The sequence below is a fragment of the Rutidosis leptorrhynchoides genome, chromosome 4 (genome assembly GCF_046630445.1).
Source record: "Rutidosis leptorrhynchoides isolate AG116_Rl617_1_P2 chromosome 4, CSIRO_AGI_Rlap_v1, whole genome shotgun sequence".
Classification (NCBI taxonomy): domain Eukaryota; kingdom Viridiplantae; phylum Streptophyta; class Magnoliopsida; order Asterales; family Asteraceae; genus Rutidosis; species Rutidosis leptorrhynchoides.
This window is the reverse complement of record NC_092336.1, coordinates 429,939,793-429,966,794: the sequence shown is the minus strand read 5'-3', so window position 1 is coordinate 429,966,794 and position 27,002 is coordinate 429,939,793. Positions and strand designations below refer to the sequence as shown.

At 32.1% G+C, this 27,002-nt stretch overlaps 2 protein-coding genes across 2 annotated transcripts; one reads left to right on the top strand and one right to left on the bottom strand.

The window, feature by feature from the left end:
* Nucleotides 1-2,291: 2,291 nt before the first annotated feature.
* Nucleotides 2,292-6,607, top strand: LOC139844279 (cytokinin riboside 5'-monophosphate phosphoribohydrolase LOG3-like). Its single transcript, XM_071834496.1, has 7 exons — nt 2,292-2,689; nt 3,053-3,150; nt 3,306-3,336; nt 4,397-4,496; nt 5,731-5,801; nt 5,884-6,027; nt 6,273-6,607. Exons 1-7 carry the CDS (start codon nt 2,570-2,572, stop codon nt 6,351-6,353), a joined length of 645 nt encoding a protein of 214 aa, XP_071690597.1. The 5' UTR covers nt 2,292-2,569; the 3' UTR covers nt 6,354-6,607.
* A 487-nt stretch (nt 6,608-7,094) lies between these two features.
* On the bottom strand, nt 7,095-9,819 carry LOC139842092 (BTB/POZ domain-containing protein At5g03250-like). The gene is made up of 4 exons (XM_071832268.1): nt 9,761-9,819; nt 9,450-9,519; nt 8,037-9,230; nt 7,095-7,472 (listed from the first exon to the last, which is right to left on the bottom strand). Exons 1-4 carry the CDS (start codon nt 9,817-9,819, stop codon nt 7,095-7,097), a joined length of 1,701 nt encoding a protein of 566 aa, XP_071688369.1.
* Between the last annotated feature and the right edge of the window lie 17,183 nt (nt 9,820-27,002).

Here is a 27,002-nt window from a genome sequence, read left to right as displayed (position 1 = left end):
TTTGTGTTTCTTCAGTTTGGTTTGGTTAAGGCTTAGTTGTTTTTCTAGCTTTGTTCCCTTTTGTCGGTATGCTTGGGTCAGTCTCATTATTTTGATTTTGGTTGTTTCGTCTATCAATGAAAGATCATTGGTTCTATATAGGTTGTTTGTTTTTTTTAATAAGGAAATCTATTTGATCTTTTTGTAAACAATTACTTTAATCATTGAATTAGCTATAAATAAAGGGGCTTATAGCCCGTTCCTAGTTATAAAGGGGAAATTTGGTTTTTGCAAATTTCCCAAGCAGCCTGCACGACTTCTAAAATATCTCTATACAGTATATTTTTTATTTCTTAAAATTTTATAGGTCGAAAATATAGGACTATGGATTTTAATATAGTAATTGGTCAAAACAAGCAACCAAAGTTTACTCTTTACAAAATAGTCCTCCAATTTAACATCATTATTCATCAAGTCCGACACATGTTATAGCAGTCCTATTCATTGTAATATACCTAGTGATATCAGCCAATAAATTACTTGAGTACAAAAAAGAGTTTTGGAGTTGATCAACCGTTTCCGAATAATGTGTCTAACCCTATCACCGAGAAACTTATTAAGGGTGGTAAAGAGTTTATCGTCAGCGAATGATCATATTACGCGACCCACGAGAAAAACCTGCATATAGTAAAACCCGAATGTCAAGTGTAAAACCGTAGGAGACTTGTCCTGTGCATAGGATTTTACCCTTTATTATAGGGAAAAGATTAAGTTTTTGTAGTAGCTCATGACCAAGTTTAAATGTAAGGCCAAAAGTAAACCCTAATCATCATCTATTACTACCTCCGTCCCAATTAGATAGTCCTGTTTTTCCATTTTAGGATGTTCCAAATTAATAGTCCACTTCCATAAATAGAAAGGAAAGAGGATATTTGATTGGTGGATCTGGAGAGAGAAAATATTTCATTGGTGAATAAATGAAGTTAGTGAAATTTCCTAAAACTGTGTGCCATTTTGTCTGTGGACTATTAAATTGGGACGGAGGGAGTACTAAGTATATATATGTACAACAACAACAAAATTCAATCCCACAAAAGTAGGATATGAGAGAAGTAAGATGTAACAATCCTTCATATATCCTAGAATAAAGAGAAATCATTTCTCCACTCAGTGAAACACCCAAAGAGTAGAGAAACTGCTCCCTCAATGTTTTATAGATAGAGAGATTGCTTCCGAATTGATCTCCGGCCAATAAGTAGGTTAAAATAAATAAATAAAAAAAATAAAAAAGAGTGTGAAACGTCATGAAAATGGTAGAATCAAACTTCCATGAGTTTTCTTAAGCTTAATTTAAGCTCTAAGCGACAGTCAAGTCGTAAATAAATAAACGCTTGGTGTTTTGATTAATAGAGCCAAATTACGGAGTATATATGTACATTACTGTATAACTTGTAAACGCATATTGATTGATTTATGAATACTAGTTATAGATTTATCATTTGCTTACCCTTTTTATAAATGTAAGATTTAAAATTATATTAATTTATTTATTTGTCAATCTCATGAAATTGTTTATCAATAAGACAATTAAATTTATCTATTTGAATTTGCGGTCATAGCACAACGGTTTTCCTCATGTCCTTTGAGTCATGTGATAAAAAGAGGTCATGAGTTCGATCCTTAGAGATGACATAATTTTTTTTTAAAACAATTGAACACTAATAATGGTGGTATATATTGACCTTATGGAGAGGTTTTACCGGATTCGTTCACGGACCTCTACCCTGAACACTGCCCGAATGGATGTGTTTCCGGGTACCGTCGATCGGGTTCGGATTTTCGCCTCGAATGGATGTTTTCTCGGGTATCGTCGATCGGGTTCGGGTTTTCGCCCGAACGTGTGTGTTACGTGAAGGTCGTTGAAATAAATAATTTATTAATGGCAAAAAATCGCCGTTCAAAAAAAAATATATTCACATACTTACATGAAGATTTCTTTTAACTAAAAACGAAAATTTTATAATCAAATTTTTTCCTTGAGAAAGGGAAAAAAAAAAAAAAAACAAGATACAAGGCGCAAGCATGGATAAGACTTGAAAGACTGTAAACTAGACCTAACAACCTATATTATATTAACACATAATATGAACATGGTATTAAACGACCCAACACAAGTCCATTTTATGTAAAATAGCAAGATGGCCATATGGTGGTAGGCTGAGTAGGGAATGGGGGTGGGGTTGGTCACGTGCCATTATCCTTATAAATACAAGCATGGTTAGACAACAAGCTACAACAAAAGCAAGAAAGGACTAAAATAATACACACACAAATCTCTCTCTTTCTTTCCCACCTCCTTTTTGATTTGACACAAATCCATTGGAGTACTAGTACTATATCCCTGTGTCACACCCTATTATTACATCAAATCCTATTTTCCTTTTGGGGCTAAGTTTGTCTAGTGTTTTAATAACTGTCTATTCTTCACTTTTGCTGGTGAAAAAAAAAAAACAGAGCAGTTTCTTTGGTTAATTTTGTTACTATTACCTATTCTTTCAAATAGAAACAGTGGATACAAAACAAGTGAAAAATGGAGCTTAATGGTGAAATGAAGGTGTCAAAGTTTAAAAGAATTTGTGTTTTTTGTGGTAGCAGTCAAGGCAAGAAAAGTAGCTATCAAGATGCTGCAATTGAGCTTGGCAAAGAATTGGTATTTTTTTCGTTTAATCTCTCTCTCTTTTTTTTTTTTTTTAAATATTGAAACTGGGGTTTGTTTAAATCATGTTTATTTGCATTTCTCAGTTTAGGTTTTTTATTTTTATATTTTATATTTTTACGTTTGGAATATGACAATCAAGAAATTAACTTGTTGCGTTTCAAGATTTAGGTTGGTTTTGTGTTTATTTACCATAAAGTTTCAATCTTTAACGTGTTTTGTTAGTTATATAGACAAACAGAGTGAAACCCTGTTTCAAGATTCTCTAAAAAGCTTGTAAAAGATGATCAAATCATCAAATGAAAGTGTGTTTTGTTAGGACTGAGTTGACTCAGTAATGTTGTAATAATTATCCAGGTTTCAAGAAACATTGACTTGGTGTATGGAGGAGGTAGCATTGGGTTAATGGGATTGGTTTCACAAGCTGTTCATGATGGTGGTCGCCATGTTATTGGGTAAGATACATTAACAAAATGTATTGTCTGTTTCAATTCATAATCTTGAAAACCTAAAATATGGTATGATTATGGAACAAAATTAGTGTGTTTTTGGGGGGGTTCCATTTGTATAAATCTAATGTTTTTGTCATGTTATTGTCTTTCTATTGCAGGGTCATTCCCAAAACACTCATGCCTCGAGAGGTATGTCTGCCATTTTTACACAAAAGTCTTGAAACTCTAATTTACACAATTAATAATTAATTAATAATATATTAATACTGAGTAATAAAGTATCAAGTTTGTGTAACATTTGGGATTTGTGCAGAATTTAAATATAGTTAATAAAATATTCTTTTAACAACAGTCCTGCTTAAGAACTTAAAACATCACTAACTGATGGCGCAAACCATATATCATTGACTATTTTTAAGTTATGTTTAAGTACAACAATTAGTTAATGATGTTTTAAGTTTTAATCACAACATTTAGATGTCGTTATCAAAACTCATAACATAATGTTAAAAGAATACAAAACTCTTGCACTGGTTGGGAAGTTTCTTGAATATGTTAAACTCTTAAAAAAAGAATCTTGCATATTTGACTATTTGTGAAGGTTCTTGGAGTTCAACCTTTCTAAATTTTATAAACAAAATAATAGTTATTCTTTTTGTTGAAAAAACTAGAACTTCATATAAAAAAAGGGGAGTGATATCATTTTTATTATGTATACAACTATCATGTTTTACAATATTGTACAGTATAACGTTGTAAAGTATGATGGTTGTGTACATATATCATCACCCATAAAAAAAAAGGCACTTCATAGAAAAAGATGAAGTTGGGTGGCTTGTGATTGATTATATTTTATGGAACAATTGGTTAAGAAAAAAGAGATGTGTTTCCTTATTGGTCCTTGTAATCTGTAGCCTTATCCAGATAACATTTCGGGTGGCTTGTCTGTTATATGTCTTTTTTTGTTTCAAAATATGGCTAATCTGAATTTTACTTTTTTTGATACAGAAAATGCCAAATTCATATAGATAAGTTTTGATGTATGTTGTTTTAGTCATTTTAGCATATTTTGGACTTGTATGTATCATGAACTGCAAATGTATTCAGGAAGGTCTGAATAATGATTCTGCAAAGGATAATTAAAACTGCAACATTTTCATAACTTGTGTCCCAAATTAGTGTAATTTTGATTGAGTTTTGGATTTTTGTTAATGTTTTTTTTTGTTTCTGCTGTTATTATTGTCTGCAGTTAACTGGTGAAACTGTAGGAGAGGTTAAAGCAGTGGCTGATATGCATCAGAGGAAAGCAGAAATGGCTAAGCATTCTGATGCTTTTATTGCTTTACCAGGTTTGTTATCACTATTATCATGCAAAATTAATACTTCATTTTCATTCTTAAAAATTCATAGTTTTGTGATTACTTTTTAAGTCAATACTTTTTTGGTTGCATACACACCATTTTTCTTGTAAACTTAACTTTTACATTAACAATTTTATATTTGGAATTAATATAATATGCTAGTTTGGTATTTCACATTTACATTCTTATGGCCTTGTTTAATTCATGCAATTTGTAGTGTTTACTTACATTTACGTAAGAACAATGGTTATTTGCAAAGTGCGGTGAGTTCGAAAAGTCAAATATAATCTACCTATTTTATGTGATAAATGAGTCTTTCCCTATGCAAATGAGTGTTAAGAGAGATGAGCAGCAAGACTCTTTGGCTTTGTTCTAACTTCTAATACTTAAAGATATTTAAAGAATGGTTAACTTTGTATCATTGTACATTTACCTTTGTTTACAAACAAAGTATCCCACTTGCATATAAATTACAAAGTGAAAAATCACGCGCGAATATAGTAGTTATAAAATATAGGAAATAATTTTCCTTTCAAAAGAGACATTTTTGACAAAGCTTGCTTATTTATGTTTTATGTCATAATGGAGTCCTTTTAGTAGAGTTATCATCAAGAAAGTAAAGTAATTAGCGGTGACTAAGAGGATGCTTATCTCACAATTGATGATTTTGGTCTTTGTCAAAAGTACAACTGCTCATGCATAACAGTACAAACCATAGAAGCCACATTTGGTTTAGCAGAACAGAAATATTCTTTTTACTTTAAGATTGTTATTGAGTAAATAACCACTTTTGTTACTCCTATTTGTAGTGCTATGAAAACAACTTGTACCAGAAGCTTTATGGTCAAAGAAAGCTCTGAACTTTTTAACAACCCACATCACAAGATTCATGATTAAAATTTAAAAGATCCGAGCTTTATAACCATAATTTCTTGGACCAGTCTATCAACATCATAAAACACAAAATCAAAAAGCTTCTTGATGACTAAAACTCTATTAATTTCAGTAGTATATTATACAAATGATGCATTGATTGGTGGACAACAAAGATTAAATATCATCCAATGACTTTTTTTTTTTTTTTTTTTTTTTTTGAGTTTTAAATGGAACCTACTTCTTAAAAAAAGCTTTACTATTGTTTTGTTTGATCATTGTAGTTTGATAAACTGTTCACCTACATTTATATTTGGCAAGTAGTTGACTTTTTGTATGTTTGCTGCAGGTGGGTATGGCACTCTTGAAGAGCTTCTTGAAGTGATAACCTGGGCTCAACTTGGAATTCATGAAAAGCCGGTATAATATTCTTTCGAATTTGAAGTTCGTAGCTTATCTTGTACCCTAAAGAAAGCAATTAAGATGTCGAAAAAACTTGCAGGTTGGTTTACTAAATGTTGATGGATACTACAACTCTTTGTTGATGTTTATTGACAAAGCAGTGGAAGAAGGCTTTGTTAGCCCGAGTGCACGACACATCATTGTCTCAGCTCCAACTGCTAAGGTTCTGGTCCGAAAATTGGAGGTAAGGCAATACAGTTGCTTTCAAAGTCAAACAATTGACTTTTCACTTACAAATGTTGTTATAGATTCACTAGAAATTGTATATCAACCCTCCTATACTTATCATCTGGTATAAGGACACTGTTATTAATTTCTCTGCTTAAGTGCTTAAGAAACAAACTTTAAAATTTCATGGATTTTTAAAGTCAAAAGTTAGCCGGTTTGACTACTTGTCATAAACTGAATTGTCTAAATGGTGAATTACAGGAGTACGTTCCGTGCTATGATGGAGGTATAAAGTTGAACTGGGAAATAGAGCAACAACTTGATTTTACCGTCTCTAGATGATGAAAGAAAAATGGGATATTTTCGCTGCACAGGAATATGTTTAGTTTTAAAGAAGGATCTGTTGCAGTTGAAAAAAGGTGCTAACTTTGAAAAGGGCTTTTGTTCTAATTAGATTTTGATGTGAAGGGCATTAATCCTTTTTTAGTTTTGTATATTCTTGATGGAAATGATCTAAAAACATGTCTCATTTGTAACCCCCCTTCACTTGCAACTCTGGTTTATTTCACAGGGTGTAAAGATACCTTATTTATGCATATTAATGTCTATCCTTGCCTGTTTAGTTTTTCGTTTAGTAATCAACTCGATTATGAACCAAGTCGTTAATCGAACAGCTTAATAACCCAGAAATTGATGACAAAAACAGAATAAATCCAAGCACATTTATACTTGAATAACAACCCATCATCTCAACTGAAACTAAAATTATCATAAGAAGAAAAACAAACCGATTTCTTAACGATAGTATCTTATATTGAACTAAAAAGTGACAGTTTCTTGAGCAAAAACAAAAATGTAAAACACAAAACGAACAGAACAAACCTTATATGTTTGGAGATCCAAGAGCAACAAAGTGAAATCGTTGAAGGATCACAGCAATGGATCATTGGTAAATCAGGTTTTCAAATTTTTGAATATCGCACGTAAACTGAAATTCAAGAGCATACATTATCAGTCTTTTCATCAAAGAAAACAAGTGGAATATTTCGAAACACAATTAGGTTGTTTCAGAACATAACATGATCAAATTTTCTTACTTTTTCGCTTGCAAAAAAAGTTCCAGCGTCTCTTTGTTTTAACCATTTTCCGAATCTCATACTTCATGGTTTCACACTCTTTTTCGAGCCCAAGAACACGTTCCCTCATCTCACCCATTCCTATTTTCACACCACCCCTTTCTTGTGAGCGTGCCACATCACCAACTTCATTTTCAGACACGTAAAACCATCCAGCAATTGATGTTCGAAGGCGTAGTTGTTCAAAGAAAAGGACTTGAACAATGACACGAATTGGGAGCCTCTCGTTACGAGCTGCATGAGTGCTGGCTTCCAATGAGAGCTTTTGAACATTCATAAGTCTACACATTTGTTCTCGATCACCGTCTGTAAGCCAAGGATGTGCCTGTATGGTTTTTACAATTTGTATATCAAATATTAAACAAGACCGGGGCCGGATATTGGGCTGCAATGTGCATTTACACATGGCCCAATATCCAAAAGGCCCCAAAAATATAGCCCAATATTCAAAAGGCCCCAAAAATATAGCCCAACAATATATATGTTTAGACCATTTGTTTATCAAGATTTAAAGATTAAAAATTTAAAAGCTACATATATTTAAATCCTAAAGTAGCCCTCACACATTATCGACTTGTCTTTCGTGTCTCCACCTCGATTTCAACATCAACATTCATCAATTCATTTCTTGTTTTTATATGAAAAACTTTTTTATAAAAAAGGCTTATTTTTTACTTATTGAGCAGTGCCCATAAAATTAAAATGACGCTCCAGGGATGAACAATGAACGAATTGTGATGCCAGAACTTCTAAAACTCTCAGTTATGAGACGATTGCATAAAAAGGAAACAACTTTATTACTGTGTTTTGTGTATTCGTGTCTGCAGGGTTGAAAAACATATGATGCAGGGCTTTAGGCTTAAACGGTATTGAGTAAGAAAGTGTGTACCTTGAAATATATATCTACCGCGCGATAAATGCCATCAGAAACTGGTCGAGCATAGTCAGGGACAGCAGCTGCAAGAGCCTGAAATTTCGGGATTTTCATATTAACATCAGCCGCCACGTCAGCAAGAAATGAGTCAACAAGATTAGCCACTGATGTCATTGAAGCCAAAGACTGGGGCCCGGTCCCACTCTCCGACCCTTCTTCAACTATGCTTGGTGAATAAAGTGCACCATGATCCATAGACATATAATATTCAAGTATTCTTTGAAAACAATCTATGTCATACAATGTCTCCACTGTATTAAACCCCTGATTTGGTATCAAGATATCCTCTAAAACTGCAGTATCCAACTGGGCCCCAACCCGTTTTTCAAGATTCTCTTGACACGATGGGCTCACGTGCAAGATCATTGCAGTACGAAGAAGCCTTAAAAGAAACGAGGTCGAAATAATCCCTTTATGATTTGGAAGTAAATCAACAATCTCTTCGAAAAGACTCCTTTGATCAGCTTCAGAAGGCGAAATTGTATTATAGTAATTAGCGTCGTTAAAACCCGCTTCCCTATTCAATAAAGGTATATATCTTTTAACATAACCCACAAGAGACCCTGCTATAGTCTCTGCTTTCATACCTCGTGACGCAATAGCCCGAATGACCCGTTTATACAAATGTAAACCAAGAAAACATACATCTTTATGCCACCAATCATCATACATTATTTCGGGCTTATCAGACGTACAAATCCCGTTCCAAACAGTTGAAGTTGGCGCGATTTCATCCTCGTTTATTGCTTCATTGTAACCCATACAAGCTTTTGTTGCTAAAGAAGTAATGCAACGCGACACGAGGAATAATTCTTCTGATTCTGCAAGAATTTGCTCACAACTTTCTAAAGCTTTCATTGTATCGGCCCAAGTGGCTAAACATTCAATAAAAAAGGTTTCGGTTATTGTTATTAGGTTTTCGTCTGCATAATCATCAGTCATTTCTAAAAACTCTGCAGCACATCTTAGGCTGATAACATTATGGGCTGTAAGTTCTATTTTTACATCGTAGCAGAAACGGGCTATAAGCTCGAATGTTTTAGATCCACCTGGTATATCGTCGAGACGTACGTTGCAAACATGCTCGTCTTCGCTTGAAAAATCTCCAATAAGTTTGGTTAATAGGCCACTTCTTGTAATCAAAGGAAACTGTAACAACATATAGATGCAAAAACAGAGAGTAAAGTAAGTAATCACAATCTGATATGACTTTATATGCATTAACTTATATAAATCACATGTTAACAATTCATGTAACACAAGTTACATGCATTCTTTATCATGTTCTTTTATTAATATTTCTCAATCCTCAAATTAGTTGATTTTTTTTTTTAAACAATTACAAAACTAGATAATAACGAAACGAACCTTATGAAGATTAAATGTCTCTTCTCCGATCTCAATCGTTACATCACTTGGGAGTCCACTTGTACACTGCCTGAAACAAATCATACATCATCGAATTCTTAGATATATAACGGACAAAATTACTCTTAATTTATAGATCTAAGAACGAATTCGACAACATAATATATGATGTGTTCATTATTCTAAGTGCCATGTAACTATGATGATCACAATAACACATCACAGCAAACAATTTTGGGTTAATATAGATCATGAATTCAGTCAAAACAACAAATAACATTATTCTGATTTCAAAATTTATAAAAGTATACCATGTATTTTCTTCATGTCTGAAAACATCAGTCTTGGTGCCTAGCTTCATGCATGCCATTTGTAAGTAGTACTTGGTGAGCAACTTTAAAACGATTTGCATGGATTAAGTCTCTAAGTATGTATAGTGGTGGTTTAGTGAAGAAATTAAAGGATTTAGTAATTTGTTATAATTTAATTTAATTATAATTTAAGTTGATAATTGTGTGATATGATTTGTAGGGGTGTCCGAGTCTAAAGATTCAGTTGCTAGGTTTATGCACACGGGCAAAATTAGTCAGAATTTACTACAAATTAGTGGTTGTTTGGATTTTGGGTGTATTTATTATTGATTAACTGGTTAACGCTTAATTACTTAATTACTATCTTTGCTTATTACATTGCCAATGATATTTTAACAAATTTATAAAAATTACGCAATAAGTAACTTAATTACATGCATAAATAATTGTATTTTATAGCAGATTAATTAAAAATCAAGTTGAAAATATAATTGGTGTTATTACATACATTATAATTTTCGTGTGGTATTGGCTAATTTTGTTAGTTTAGTGATGTCTCGTACTCACGTTGCTGTTCGTAATTGTATATATTTCGGCTTTTTCTACACACATATTGTACATAGTGCCATATATTCATGCTTTAATGTTAGTTTCTGGCTTTTTTAAGAAAAAAATTGGGTTAGTGCCGTTTGGAGGTTCGGTCCACTCGCATAGGAATGACGTTTGGGGGTTGGCATTACTGTTTACCGCGGACAAAACGATAATTTGTGTTTTTTTTTTTCCTTATAAGAAACATATAACAAATGAAATCATAATTTACTTCTCGCCAGTAACCCGAAGTTTTTTTTTTTTTTTTATACTGTAGTTCGGGATCACCACGCGTTCATCTCTCACGGTTGCATACCTCGCCCCCAACTGCTACCCAAGAGTAAATTCGGTCCAATCCGAGGGCATGGGCGGTAAAATCCCCTCCCCCACTGACCCCGCAGCTCGATGTGCGGAAGACACCCTTGGGAGGAATTCAAGGGTTAACACGATGTGCGATGTAACCTGGAGTTTCTTATCTCCTTGTTCTCTTCTCATGTTTTGACTTATTTCTCTCACCTCCCTTCATTTTATCGTTTCCATATTCTCATTTTCAGTTGATCCATCATAAAACATTTCTCAACACCGTTGTTTTCCCTCTTTTTATTTATTTATTTATTTATTTCTTGCCCCAGATCTACCAAAGTGGTGACCTTCCGTTATTTAGTAATAATGTCATTCAATTCATTAGGTTTTAAAATGATGGGTTTTCAACCGGCGGCTGTTGGTCATTAGAGATGTTGCATTCGACTGAAACATTATCAGCTTGTAATTTGTTTCCTTAGATTTAGATCCTTCGCTGGCATGCTTTCCCGTGCTTTTACTCCCTTTTTCTTCTCCTTTTTAACGGGCTCCACCTCCGGCCCTTCACCTATGTCCAGGGTCGGGCCTCGGGGTGGGCGAGACGTGCAATCACACTGGGAAACACAAGATGAGGGACATCAATATTTAAGACCAACTATGAAACTTTTAAAAGTTGTTACATGAAGAAGGTGATAGAAAAGGGTAAAGTAACTTTATGAGTTTGACACCAGTACGTGAGTTCTATTTAACATTTATTTTTTATACGTAAATAAAATAAAATTATACCCGATAATAATTGTATGGATTAATCATCACTTTATGTGAGCCCCAAGATTATTTTATTGAAGGGTTAAAGTCATAAATATGTCATATACTTTCATTTTTGTCCCAATGTATGCTATATACCTCAAAAAATACCAATGTAAGTTATATACTCTTAAAAGTTGTATCGATGTACACAAATTTAACAAGTTACATGCTGAACCGGTAAAGTTAATTATTTAACATTTTTTGCATTTTATATGGCTACAAATAGATCATATACTTTCAGTTTTGTTCCAATGTAGGCTATATACTTTCAGTTTTGTTCCGATGTAGGCTATACATTTTCAGTTTTGTTCTAATGTATCACCAACGTCATTCTCCATGTAAGATGCCACGTCATTGTTTAGTTGTTTATCCGGTTAATAAGTTTTGTCCGTTCATATTAGTACACTTTATGAAAGTATATAGCCTACATTGGTATTTTTCGGGGGTATATAGCCTATATTGGGACAAAAATGAAAGTAAAAGACATATTTATGGATTTAACCCTTTATTGAATTACACCTTACTATTTTTATTGTCATATTTCAGTATTTTTTTATAAATTTATATGATAATATACATAGATCTTTTTTTCATTTTCAAATGTTAACATTTCATGAGACTATTATTTAACTATTCATTAGAATAAAACAACATTCAACGGTCTTATATTTTTACCAAGTTTTATGATACGTGTTCGCTTCATAATTGGTACTCATTAAGCTATTGTTATGTCTAAATATAATAGTTAAGTTATTGGTAGACAAAAGACGGAATATCTTAGAGGTGATTTCGATGGGAACGACGATGAACAAGATGATGGAGTGAACATATGCATTGGAAACCAAATCTTGCGTCCACAAACCTCGTTTAGATACCTAGGCTCGATGCTCCACAAATCAGGTAGGATAGATGAAGATGTGTCGCACCGTATAAAAGTAGGGTGGGTGAAGTGGAGAGCAGCGACTGGAGTCTTATGCGACAAGAAGATCCCCCTAAAGCTGAAAGGGAAATTCTTCAAGGTGGTAATTAGACCTGCCATGTTATACGGATCAGAGTATTGGCCAATGACGAAGGCGCAAGAGAGAAGGATGGAGGTGGCAGAGATGATGATGCTTAGGTGGACATGCGGTAAAATCATGTTGGATAGGATTCCAAATAGTGTTTTTAGGGAGAACCTGAAAGTTGAAAACATCATCGACAAGCTAAGAGAAGAACGGCTCCGATGGTTTGGACATGTGAGGAGGGGGCCTCTTACCGCTCCTGTTAGGAGAGTCGAGGCACTCACGGTTGACGGTGTAAGGAGAAGGGGTAGACCTACTCGTAGGTGTGAGGATAAAATAAAGCTCGACTTGAAGGAGCTTTTATTGACCGAGGACATGACCTCTGATAGGAATGCGTGGAGGACTAGAATTAGAATTAACGAGTAGGTTTGGTATGTTGGTGTGTTCGTGGGTCTGTGTGTTTGGGTTTTTGTGTCTTCTTTTATTGTGTTTTTCTTGTGTTTGTCTTTGTTTGTTTGTTTCGTCTTGTGGCGTGTTTTTCTGCGCTTTGTTTATTACCGGGCACTCTTCTTTTTACTGGGTAGGTTTTTGTCTGCTTGTGTGTGTTTGTTTGTTTACTTGTTTAGGGATTAGGTTGTGGTTGCGGGTATGTTTTGTTTGTATGTTTATTTGTTTGCTTTTTGTTTGTTGCGTTTGGTGTTTATGCGGGCTTGTATCTTTTGTTTCTGTATGTTTGTTTGTATGCGTATGTGGGTCTGTTATTATGTATGTTTGTATGTTTGCTCGCGGGTACGTTTCAGGTTTTCATGTTTTTTGATTGGTTACGTACGGTTTATTGTATGTATGCATGTATGTATGTATGTATGTATGTATGTATGTATGTATGTATGTTTGTATGTATCTATGTATGTATGTATGTATGTATGTATGTATGTATGTATGTATGTATGTGTGTGTGTGTGTTTGTTTGTTTGTGTTTCTGTATGTTTGTATGTATGTATGTATGTATGTATGTATGTATGTATGTATGTATGTATGTATGTATGTATGTATGTATGTATGTGTGTGTGTGTGTGCGCATGCATGCATGCATGCATGTTTGTTTGTTGGTCTGTGTTTCTAGGTTTGTATTATGTTTTTGTTTTTAGTTGTAGCATCTCTCGTTTTATCCTGAGATTCGCCCTACTGTCTAAGGTACGTCTTATTTTTCCCTTATATATATATATATATATATATATATATATATATATATATATATATATATATATATACTCCTTTTTTTTTTCTTTTCCATAAACGTTTCTGTTAAGCGAGGCTTAGCAAGCGTCGATTTATTGGCGACTTGACTGCCGCTTAGAGCCTAAATTGAACTCCAGGCACGATGTAAAACCCATGAAAATTTGATTCTACCATTTTCATGGCGTCTCTGTTTATTTTATTTATTTTTTATTTTCCTATTTTTTATTACTTTTTTATATATTTATCTATTTATTTCAATTTTTTTTATATTGCTTTTTCTCATTCTTCATGGTCGGAGGTCCCCTTGAAAGCAATCTCTTTACCCGTCAAATAGAGAGAGGGAGGACTTTCTCCGCTCTTGTGAGTGTTTAACTCGGGGTGGAGAAATGATTTCTCTTTATTCTAAGATAGAGGAATGATTGTCTACATCCAACCTCCCCCATACCCCACGCATATGGGATTGGGTATTGTTGTTGTTGTTGTTGTTGTTGTTGTAGTTAAGTTATTGGTATTGAAATTTATTTTCAACAAATTACTTTTAACTTAAAAGTTTTATTAGTTGAGTATTATTTACAAAGTTTAATAAAAAGTTACTAAAAAATAAATGAAATCTTGCTTTCAGATCAATATATTACACATAACAAATTTAATATTCAAATATAATTATAATTTTATGTTACTAAAGTCTGTTTATTTAATTCTTTATTTCAGAGCATACGCAAACGTCATTTTAAGTGATTCAATTTTAAATTTGAAGTTATAACTTCATTGTTTAAATTTTGGAGGGAAGTTTTCGATCTTTTCGCATTGGACATCACAATTGACAGGACTGACCCTACCTATGTCGTCGCTCGTCTTAACGAATCACTGCTCCCTCTTACCTTTTTAAACTTCCTTATTTTGAATCTTGGCTGTGGTGACTGTGGGGTTATTAGGTGTTTGTCAATTTTGCGGCGCAGTGTTGGTTGTCATGGTCGGGGAATCTCAAGTTACATGATTTTGAATTATAAACGTTGTGACTTCTTTGTGATAGTCTCCCTTGACGGTTTTTGTGACGACCGGAAATTTTCGACCAAATTTAAACTTAATTCGTATTTGATTTCGACACGATAAGCAAAGTCTGTAATGTTGAGTAACAAAGTTTGTAAACTATATTCATAATATCAATTGACCTTCGACTGTTCCTGACGATTCACGAACAATAAATTGTAAATAATATATATACAAGAAAGTTATAATAATTCATTTCATATACATAGTTAGATGGTAATATTATTTTGTTATATTAAAAAAAATATTATTATTAAGTATTAGCATTATTATTATTGTTTTATTTTTATTATCATTATTAATAAAATTTTATTTCTATTAAGATTATTAAAATTATTACTAATTATTGTTATTACTAAGATACAACTTATTATCATTAACATTATTATTATTATTATTATTATTATTATTATTATTATTATTATTATTATTATTATTATTATTATTATTATTATTTTTATTATTATTATTTTTATTTATTAGTATTAATAATATTATCAATATTATAATTAATATATTTAATATTAATTATTAATATTAATTAAATAAAATTTATGGATACATATAGTTACAAAATCGGTTTCCAATCTAATCACTTTTAAAAATTTTCTTCCTGATTGAATCTTCCTTGTCTCCCATTTCTATTCGAAATTGATAATTAATATATTAACTAGTACAATGTTTTGGCTGGGCTTGTTTGTTCAGAATATGAAATATTCCCACTGACTTTATGATAGCCAAACATATACCCATGCATTACTTTATCTCATATCAATATATTATCTATATATGCATATACTGCATTTGATGATGAATACACACAACACCATCCATCGACTCACCTAGCTGCACACTCACTATCAATCACCACCATAGTTCTGTTTCCCGTTTAGAGTTCGAACGACAACCACCCTTAACACCAAGAACAATCACCACGCTACCATCAAAATCGAACACCTCTACTGCATAACTACTATTTCTGTCTTTTATTTTTTTCTTCGAACAGCCCATTGATCATTACTACTTTGAACTACTACTATTCAAAAAGCCATTAAATCGTTTATGTTACTGTCCCGGTTGAGAACACCACTACAACTCAAAACCACCATCACTAACCCAAACTGCTTGAATCAACCACCACTAGCTACATTGATAAACTGCTACTATACTCATTTCTGTTCAACCAATCATCAGGCAACCATGATCACCTCTACCATCATCTATATACGATCGGGTATATTTTCTTTTTATTGTTTCCTGTTTCCATTTCGAACTAAACTTACATATAACCTATCACCTTTTTAGAACAAACCCAAATAAATTGTTAAGTTTCGGTTTACCATTAACCCCAATCACGACCACCGCCACCTCGAGCCACCAATGACTACCCTTTTCCACCATGTACAACTAAACCACCGTGAACTCATACTATGATTTTTTTTCTGTTTTGAACCTGACCTCACCATCACCATTGATAAACATCTTCAACTCGCTGCTGTTACACTTTTTCTTGTTTTCTGGTTAGATCCGAATTCAGCCACACATTTTTTTGGAGTTCATCAACTTAATAATATATATGTATAGCATATTACAAGACTAATTATCTAGTGCAAGTGGGATTTAATAACATATTGTGGCCGACCATAGTGGGTAAAGTGAGGTGACTTGATTGCTGAAATTGCTCCTTTGTTGTTTGTCATGATCGAGAACCAAACTCATCTCGAAAACCACATATAAAACTCTATTTTCGTTACGCCCAAACCAACCAACCCACTTCTGTTTCCAAACGAATATGATTATTGCTCCTGTTGATGATTGAATGACGATATATTGATAAGGAGATGAGCTGTAAAGAAGATGAGACAACGATAGTTCTGTCTTTTTAATATAAACGAACCCCACTTGTTTGATTTTAAGAAAAAGGAAACCGAATGGATACAGATTAATTTCTAGTTGTGCCATCAGCTTACTTTGGGCCATGTAAGTATTTAAACAGTTGGACCGATAACATGTTTGTAGTATTGGGCTGAAACCCAATCTTCTCCTTGTGCCTGGTCTGCTACGCGTTCATTATTGCAGCAGGTGCAATATTTTTTTCTTCTGTTCTATCCCTATTTAAAGTGAAGAGGATGAAAGTAATAAATCGATAAAATATGGATGATTGTGCTGCGTTGCTGCTACTCTTTTAGTTACTATTTAGTTACTGCTCGATCATCACCCAAGAACCCATCAATTCGATCAATATGTTTTGTTTACTTCGGTTTTCGAACAAGAATCATAAAGATGATGATAACATAGATGGTGATGAAAAATAGTGACACGATGATAGCTGAGGGTGACTAGCTACCATTTTATTTCGAACTTTCTGTGTACTCCAAACTGACCGTTTACATGCTTCAAGCATTGGGCCGAAAACTGTTTACAAGTTGGGCCGTAAAAACCTTGTGATGTTGGGCCAAAAATCCAATTACTAAACGGGCCGAAGTCTAGTTAAAATAGATTGGGCATTAAATAAATCAGTAATGAGACAATGGAGCAGTGGTTAGGAGTGTGGTTGATTAGCTAGAGGTCTCGGGTTAGAGCCTCGTTCGTGGCATTTTTTTTAGGGAAAAGCTATTAAGGTTGTTTCACTTATTATCATTATCATCATTATTATTTTTATTATTATTATTATTATTATTATTATTATTATTATTATTATTATTATTATTATTATTATTATTATTATTATTATTATTATTATTATTATTATTATTATTATTATTAATATTATTAATATTATTATTATTATTATTATTATTATTATTATTATTATTATTATTATTATTATTATTATTATTATTATTATGAAAATGATACAAATTATTATTTTTCATTAATATTAGTATTAGTATCATTTTTATTACTAGTATTATTATTATTATTAACATAAGTATCATTATTAACAATATTACTATTATTATATAGTATCAATAATATTCACTAATACTATCATTATCATAATTATTAATTTCAAACCAATGAATTCCATATAAAAATATATTTAACTTAACTATATTAAAATTTATTCAAAATATATAAAATGAACATATTTAACTAAATAAAGAAATACATAAGTTATTAATATAAAAATTATATCACTATTGATAATATATATATATATATATATATATATATATATATATATATATATATATATATATATATATATATATATATATATTGTTCGATTACAATTACGTGTGTTAATATATATACGAATGATATAGGTTTGTGAATCCGAGGTCAACCCCACACTTGTTCAGTGACGTCATATGTATTTTTACTATGAAATACAGTATCGTGAGTTTCATTGCTCCCTTTTTAAATGCTTTTGCAATATATATTTTTGGGAGTGAGAATACATGCGCTTTTATAAATGTTTGACGAAATAGACACAAGTAATCGAAACTACATTCTATGGTTGAATTGTTATACCGGATATCGCCCTTGTTGAACTTCGTAACCTAAGAATTGGTATTTATTATAATTGCCACCAATTGACGTGAATCCTAAAGATAGATCTATGGGCTTTGACACGCCCCAGTCAGAGAATTTGAACTGCTTTAGTACTTCGATGATTATATATGGGGATATTCTAGATGCATTTTGTTAATGTCGGTTACCAGGTGTTCAATCCATATGAATGATTTTATGAGAAATGAAAATGAAATCTTGTGGTCTATTAAAATTATGGAATTGATTGATTATGATAAACTAATGAACTCACTAACCTTTTGGTTGACACTTGAAAGCATGTTTATTCTCAGGTATTAAAGAAATCTTCCGCTGTGCATTAGCTCATTTTAAAGATATTACTTGGAGTCATTCATGACATATTTCAAAAGACGTTGCATTCGAGTTGTTGATGTTCAATTGAGATTATTATTAAGTAAATGACATATTAGGTCATTTATAGTTTGGATATTATGAAATGGTATGCATACTAGTCAACTTTCGATGAAATGAAAGTTTGTCTTTTAAAAACGAATGAAATGTTTGTAAAATGTATCATATAGAGGTCAAGTACCTCGCGATGTAATCATATGTTATTGTATTCGTCCTTATGGATTTGGACGGGTAATGACATGTGGTATCAGAGCGGTGGTGTTAGCGAACCAGGTCTTGCATTAATGTGTCTAACTGATAGTTGTTAAGATGCATTAGTGAGTCTGGACTTCGACCGTGTCTGCATGTCAAAAGTTTTGCTTAACATTTCATGTCGAAAAATACTTGCTTATCATCCTTAAAGTCTAGACAAGTCTTAATTCCTCTATTGCATAGATAGTGTATAGATAAATTCGTATCTTATCATATCTGTTACTATAAACTTTGCCTGACAGCTTTCGAAAATTCCTCCGTAATCTACGAGAACTCCTGTACTATATATAGGTATTCTATGTAATTAGAATATCATCCGATATCTGAAAATCATTTCGTATCAAAAACCCTTTATCTAACAGTACCTGATGGAACTCACAACTAGTTCAAGTCCCTCGAATTCCGACAGCTATTCCGACATAGATGTTCACCTAAGCTCCGGAAGCAGCATCACCAGAATGAATCAACTAATCAGCCATCCCCAATTCATTTGATGGGTTCGTAGCCTACTTAATCATTGGAGACAAGAAGAAGGTGATCCCTTCCATCCACCACATTGCCCTATTGGCGATGAACCTGAAGCACTTACCGGCGAACCTGTTAGTAACACTATTTTCTCTCTCATTTCCAGAATATCTCGTCACGATTAAATACTATCTCAAATTCTAAACCTTATTCATTCGCTCGTTCCGACCGACAATCATCAGTAACAGCACCAGTACCATCAACAATCCATGCCTCAACATCTCATTCTGTACCTCGAGTATAATCATCGTTCTACGTAACGTTCTACATTATTTATCTTCGTTCGACATGATGATTATGTAATCTATAATGTTTTAGAGATTATGTACTCTAATTCAAACCGAAAAGCAAATGAGTTTAATATTATATTAACTCATTAAATCCATAATTACATCTGAAGAAAATATATATGTATATATGTTTTCATAAAGATTGTAATAAAAAAATTCTTTTGTACAAACTTTTGATGAAAAAAATATTTTAACGGGTAGGTAATACCCGAGGAATATTTAGATTTCACCTTAATAAGTTACACTGTACATTCGTCGAAGCTGATTCAACAGTCATTTACTATCCTACTTACATCCACAGATATACGAATCCGTTCATCACAGAATAACCATTTTCATTCAGTTTCATATTTGGATTTTAACCTATCAGAATCCAACAAGTGGCATAATGAAGAAAACATATGACAAAATAAAATTTGTTAGAAACAGACAAATTAACTATGAGAAATTTTGTTAAGAATCAATGCTAACTATTCCTAGCTAACTGATTAAATTTAATTATCGCAATTTTAATTCTCGCAATTTTATTTATCGTCATTTAATTTCTGTTATTTATTTTACGCACTTTAAATATCGGGACACGTATACAAGGTTTTGACATATCATATCGACACATCTATATATATTATTTGGAATAACCATAGACACTCTATATGCAGTAATGCTTGAGTTAGCTATACATGGTTGAGGTTGATTCTACAATAATATATATACTTTGAGTTGTGATCGAGTCTGAGACATGTATAACGGGTCACGATACGTATTAATTGATTCGAATGTTATGTATTAAACTATATATAAATTATTGAATTACTAATTGTGGACTGCTAACTGTGGACTGCCAACATTGGACAATTAAAATGAATTAAAATATTGATTATAACATATGAAACTAAACAATTCTTCAAGTTTGCCACTTGATTTCATCTTAAACCTCATTTGTATCTTGACGATTACAATCTACGTTCAACCCTTTCATGATTCTTGAAAACACCTCAGTCGAGAGGATACCAACCACACTTCATCTACGGAAGAAAAGATTGATGCACCTGAAAACACTCGGAACCTGAGAAAACGTTTAACACGTATCTATGCTAGCTCCTTTGGCATTGTTATTACCGAAAATAACGTTGCAATTTTGTCATAGCTCCAGCAAGTCAACTTCGACTTTCCGTTCGAAACAACCTTACTATAACCTTGATATATAAGTTTGCCTTTCGTTAACGTTACCGGGGAACCGTTTATATCCCACCGCATTAGCAGTAAACTTACCAGCAACCTCATTACTCGTTGGCTTAAGTCTCTCTGAAGAACCATTATATTTGTTCATTAAAACCTATTCATATACTCATCCACATTTTATAACGAGAATTGCCACATCAATTATCAAGAATCAGCAATCAGTATTTTGAAACTCGTAGCGTTTCCACATCAACAGTTATATGTATACATATAACAATTATCACTTAGAATTATGATGTTCCATTCTGAAATTCTGAAAAGCACCAAGTCTACGAATCAATATTCCAAAGTTTTGAAAAAGCTGATGAAGCAGTGAAAACTGAAGACTGCCTTAACAGTCAAAAGTTTAATGATAAAGAATGGAGTGTTGGAAACACTCAATGGAAAATTTGCACTGAAAAAATGGATTGAGCAAACCATGAAGGAGACTCTAAACAAATCACAAGGACTAAACTTGTACATAAAGAATGCTGATGATTCTATTTATGATAAAATCTTTAGCGAATACCTTACTCCTTAGTCTCTCTAAATCATCATGAATGAATTTCTTCATCACAATTTGATTATGAAATTCTAAGATATCATCGTATCTTTCTTTATTAATATCTTCAATATTTCTGAAGATATCTTCATAAATATTCTTGTTCGATATTACTTATCTCTCCGCTCTATCTGTGTTATATCATAAAAGAAACTGTTTTAGTTTCTAAAATTCTGAAAAATTCGAATTTGAATTATGAATGATTTTGAAGTAGTGTTGGAAATTGATGCACGAGTTAGTATAATATAATGACACTTGATCAACGTGATTATATTACAGTAAGCCATGCTGAGTTTCTAGTAGAACGTGATGATTCACAGACCATAACGTCATCACGTGCCATGTTACATAACTCTTTCATTCTGCTTAACTTCTGAACATATCAAGAAAGTATATTTCTATTCTCAGTGATTCAGGTAATTTGACAAATCAAATCGTCTGATTACGTTCTTTCTTGTTTAGAACATTAAATTCATTTGAGGTTCCATATTTACGAATTCTGGACCGTTACTCGCTTTATTAGAGATCGAGAAGATAATAAAAAGGCAAAGAGCTCCAAAATATAAGGGAAAATATAAAGCCCAACAACAACAACACCGAAATTACAAACCATATATATCAATACATATAGCAATATAAAGACACGGAAGGACTAAAAACACTATAAAACCACGAGTATAGTAGAAGTAAATAGATTCTTCCGGCGGTAGATGAAAAAGAAGAATAACAGATATGAAAGTTAGTAGTATATCAAGAATCAGTACTGGATGGAGCATATTTAAAATATGAGTTGAGGGAGAAAGAATAGAAGGTGTGAGTTGTAAGGAAACGAAGGAGGTGGATTTATAGTAAAATATCCGACAGAGCAATCCAAAACAGATGAGCGCATTTAAAGCGGATTCTAATTCCTTTGATTACCGAAGAATCAAATCTCATTACGAAGATTTTCTCCAAGTCTCTTGAACTTGGAAATCAATCCTATCTACGTCAAAAGATATGACGAATCTATACCTACTCATTTCACTCTTTGGTGATAGCTTCACAAGTACTCTTCATATAATCAGATTGTTTTGTCTATATTACTCGATGATGATAAAACTTTAATTTTCAGCTCGTATGTGTCATGAAAACATACTTATTGTCAGTCATGACCATCCCAATCAAATTTCGGGATGAAATTTCTTTAACGGGTAGGTACTGTGACGACCCGAAAATTTCCGACCAAATTTAAACTTAATTCGTATTTGATTTCGACACGATGAGCAAAGTCTGTAATGTTGAGTAACGTAAACTATATTCATAATATCAATTGACCTTCGACTGTTCCCGACGATTCACGAACAACAAATTGTAAATAATATATATACAAGAAAGTTATAATAATTCATTTCATATACATATTTAGGTGGAAATATTATTTTGTTATATTAAAAAAAATTATTATTATTAAGTATTAGCATTATTATTATTGTTTTATTTTTATTATCATTATTAATAAAATTTTATTTCTATTAAGATTATTATTAATTATTGTTATTACTAAGATACAACTTATTATCATTAACATTATTATTATTATTATTATTATTATTATTATTATTATTATTATTATTATTATTATTTGTATTTATTAGTATTAATAATATTATCAATATTATAATTAATATATTTAATATTAATTATTAATATTAATTAAATAAAATTAATGGATACAGATAGTTACAAAATCGGTTTCCAATCTAATCACTTTTAAAAATTTTCTTCCTGATTGAATCTTCCTTGTCTCCCATTTCTATTCGAAATTGATAATTAATATATTAACTAGTACAATGTTTTGGCTGGGCTTGTTTGTTCAGAATATGAAATATTCCCACTGACTTTATGATAGCTAAACATATACACATGCATTGCTTTATCTCATATCAATATATTATCTATATATGCATATACTGCATTTGATGATGAATACACACAACACCATCCATCGACTCACCTAGCTGCACACTCACTATCAATCACCACCATAGTTCTGTTTCCCATTTAGAGTTTGAACGAAAACCACCCTTAACACCAAGAACAATCACCACGCTACCATCAAAATCGAACACCTCTACTGCATAACTACTATTTCTGTCTTTTATTTTTTTCTTCGAACAGCCCATTGAGAAGTACTACTATTTAAAAAGCAATTAAATCGTTTATGTTACTGTCCCCGTTGAGAACACCACTATAACTCAAAACCACCATCACTAACCCAAACTGCTTGAATCAACCACCACTAGCTACATTGATAAACCGCTACTATACTCGTTTCTGTTCAACCAATCATCAGGCAACCATGATCACCTCTACCATCATCTATATACGATCGGGTATATTTTCTTTTTATTGTTTCCTGTTTCCATTTCAAACTAAACTTACATATAACCTATCACCTTTTTAGAACAAACCCAAATAAACTGTTAAGTTTCGGTTTACCATTAACCCCAATCATGACCACCGCCACCTCGAGCCACCAATGACTACCCTTTTCCACCATGTACAACTAAACCACCGTGAACTGAAAATCAACCACCGTGAACTCATACTACGATTATTTTTTTCTATTTTGAACCTGACCTCACCATCACCATTGATAAACATCTTCAACTCGCTGTTGTTACACTTTTTCTTGTTTTCTGGTTAGATCCGAATTCAGCCACACATTTGTTTGGAGTTCATCAACTTAATAATATATATATATATATATATATATATATATATATATATATATATATATATATATATATATATATATATAGTATATTACAAGACTCATTATCTAGTGCAAGTGGGATTTAATAACATATTGTGGCCGACCATAGTGGGTAAAGTGAGGTGACTTAATTGCTGAAATTGCTCCTTTGTTGTTTGTCATGATCGAGAACCAAACTCATCTCGAAAACCACATATAAAACTCTATTTTCGTTACGCCCAATCCAACCAACCCACTTCTGTTTCCAAACGAACATGATTATTACTCCTGTTGATGATTGAATGAAGATATATTGATAAGGAGATGAGCTGTAAAGAAGATGAGACAACGATAGTTCTGTGTTTTTAATATAAACGAACCCCACTTGTTTGATTTTAAGAAAAAGGAAACCGAATGGATACAGATTAATTTCTGGTTTGGCCATCAGCTTACTTTGGGCCATGTAAGTATTTAAACAGTTGGACTGATAACATGTTTGTAGTATTGGGCCGAAACCCAATCTTCTCCTTGTGCCTGGTCTGCTACGCGTTCACTATTGCAGCAGGTGCAATATTTTTTTTTTCTGTTCTATCCCTATTTAAAGTGAAGAGGATGAAAGTAATAAATCGATAAAATATGGATGATTGTGCTGCGTTGCTGCTACTGTTTTAGTTACTATTTAGTTACTGCTCGATCATCACCCAAGAACCCATCAATTCGATGAATATGTTTTGTTTACTTCGGTTTTCGAACAAGAATCATAAAGATGATGATAACATAGATGGTGATGAAAAATAGTGACACGATGATAGCTGAGGGTGACTAGCTACCATTTTATTTCGAACTTTCTGTGTACTCCAAACTGACCGTTTACATGCTTCAAGCCTTGTACCGAAAACTGTTTACAAGTTGGGCCGTAAAAACCTTGTGATGTTGGGCCAAAAATCCAATTACTAAACGCGCCGAAGTCTAGTTAAAATAGATTGGGCATTAAATAAATCAGTAATGAGACAATGGAGCAGTGGTTAGGAGTGTGGTTGCTTAGCTAGAGGTCTTGGGTTCGAGCCTCGTTCGTGGCATTTTTTTAGGGAAAAGCTATTAAGGTAGTTTCACTTATTATCATCATCATCATTATTATTATTATTATTATTATTATTATTATTATTATTATTATTATTATTATTATTATTATTATTATTATTATTATTATTATTATTATTATTATTATTATTATTATTATTATTATTGTAGTGACCCGAACTTTTCTATGTTTATATATATTAAATGAAATTGATATTTATATGATTAAGTATTTCCAACATATTAAGCAATCAAACTTGTTAAGACTTGATTAATGGAAATAGGTTTTATATAGACAATTGACCACCCAAGTTGACCGGTGATTCACGAACGTTAAACTTGTAAAAACTATACGATGTCATATATATATGGATATATATATAGTTAACATGGTATTATGATAAGTAAACATATCATTAAGTATATTAACAATGAACTACATATGTAAAAACAAGACTACTAACTTAATGATTTCGAAACGAGACATATATGTAACGATTAACGTTGTAACGACATTTAATTGTATATATATCATATTAAGATATATTAATATATCATAATATCATGATAATGTAATAATTTAACATCTCATTTGATATAATAAACAATGGGTTAACAACACTTAACATGATCGTTAACCTAAAGGCTTCAAAACAACATTTACATGTAACGACTAACGATGACTTAACGACTCAGTTAAAATGTATATACTTGTAGTGTTTTAATATGTATTTATACACGTTTGAAAGACTTCAAAACACTTATCAAAATACTTTTACTTCACAAAAATGCTTACAATTACATCCTCGTTCAGTTTCATCAACAATTCTACTCGTATGCACCCGTATTCGTACTCGTACAATACACAACTTTTAGATGTACGTACTATTGGTTTATACACTCCAACAATCAGCTCTTAGCAACCCATGTGAGTCACCTAACACATGTGGGAACCATCATTTGGCAACTAGCATGAAATATCTCATAAAATTACAAAAATATTAGTAATCATTCATGACTTATTTACATGTAAATAAAATTACACATCCTTTATATCTAATCCATATACCAACGACTAAAAACACCTACAAACACTTTCATTCATCAATTTTCTTCATCAAATTGTTCTCTCTCATGTTCTATCTTCAAGTTCTAAGTGTTCTTCATAAATTCTATAATATCTAGTTTCATAAAATCAAGAATACTTCTAAGTTTGCTAGCTTACTTCCAATCTTGTAAAGTGATCATTCAACCTCAAGAAATCTTTCTTATTTACAGTAAGATATCTTTCTAATACAAGGTAATACTCATATTCAAACTTTAATTCAATTTCTATAACTCTAACAATCTTATTTCGAGTGGAAATCTTACTTGAACTTGTTTTCGTGTCATGATTCTGCTTCAAGAACTTTTAAGCCATCCAAGGATCCTTTGAAGCTAGATATATTTTTCTCATTTCCAGTGGGTTTATCCACAAAACCTGAGGTAGTAATGATGTTCATAACATCATTCAATTCATATATATAAAACTACCTTATTCGAAGGTTTAAACTTGTAATCACTAGAACATAGTTTAGTTAATTCTAAACTTGTTCGCAAACAAAAGTTAATCCTTCTAACTTGACTATTAAAATCAACTAAACACATGTTCTATATCTATATGATATGCTAACTTAATGATTTAAAACCTAAAAACACGAAA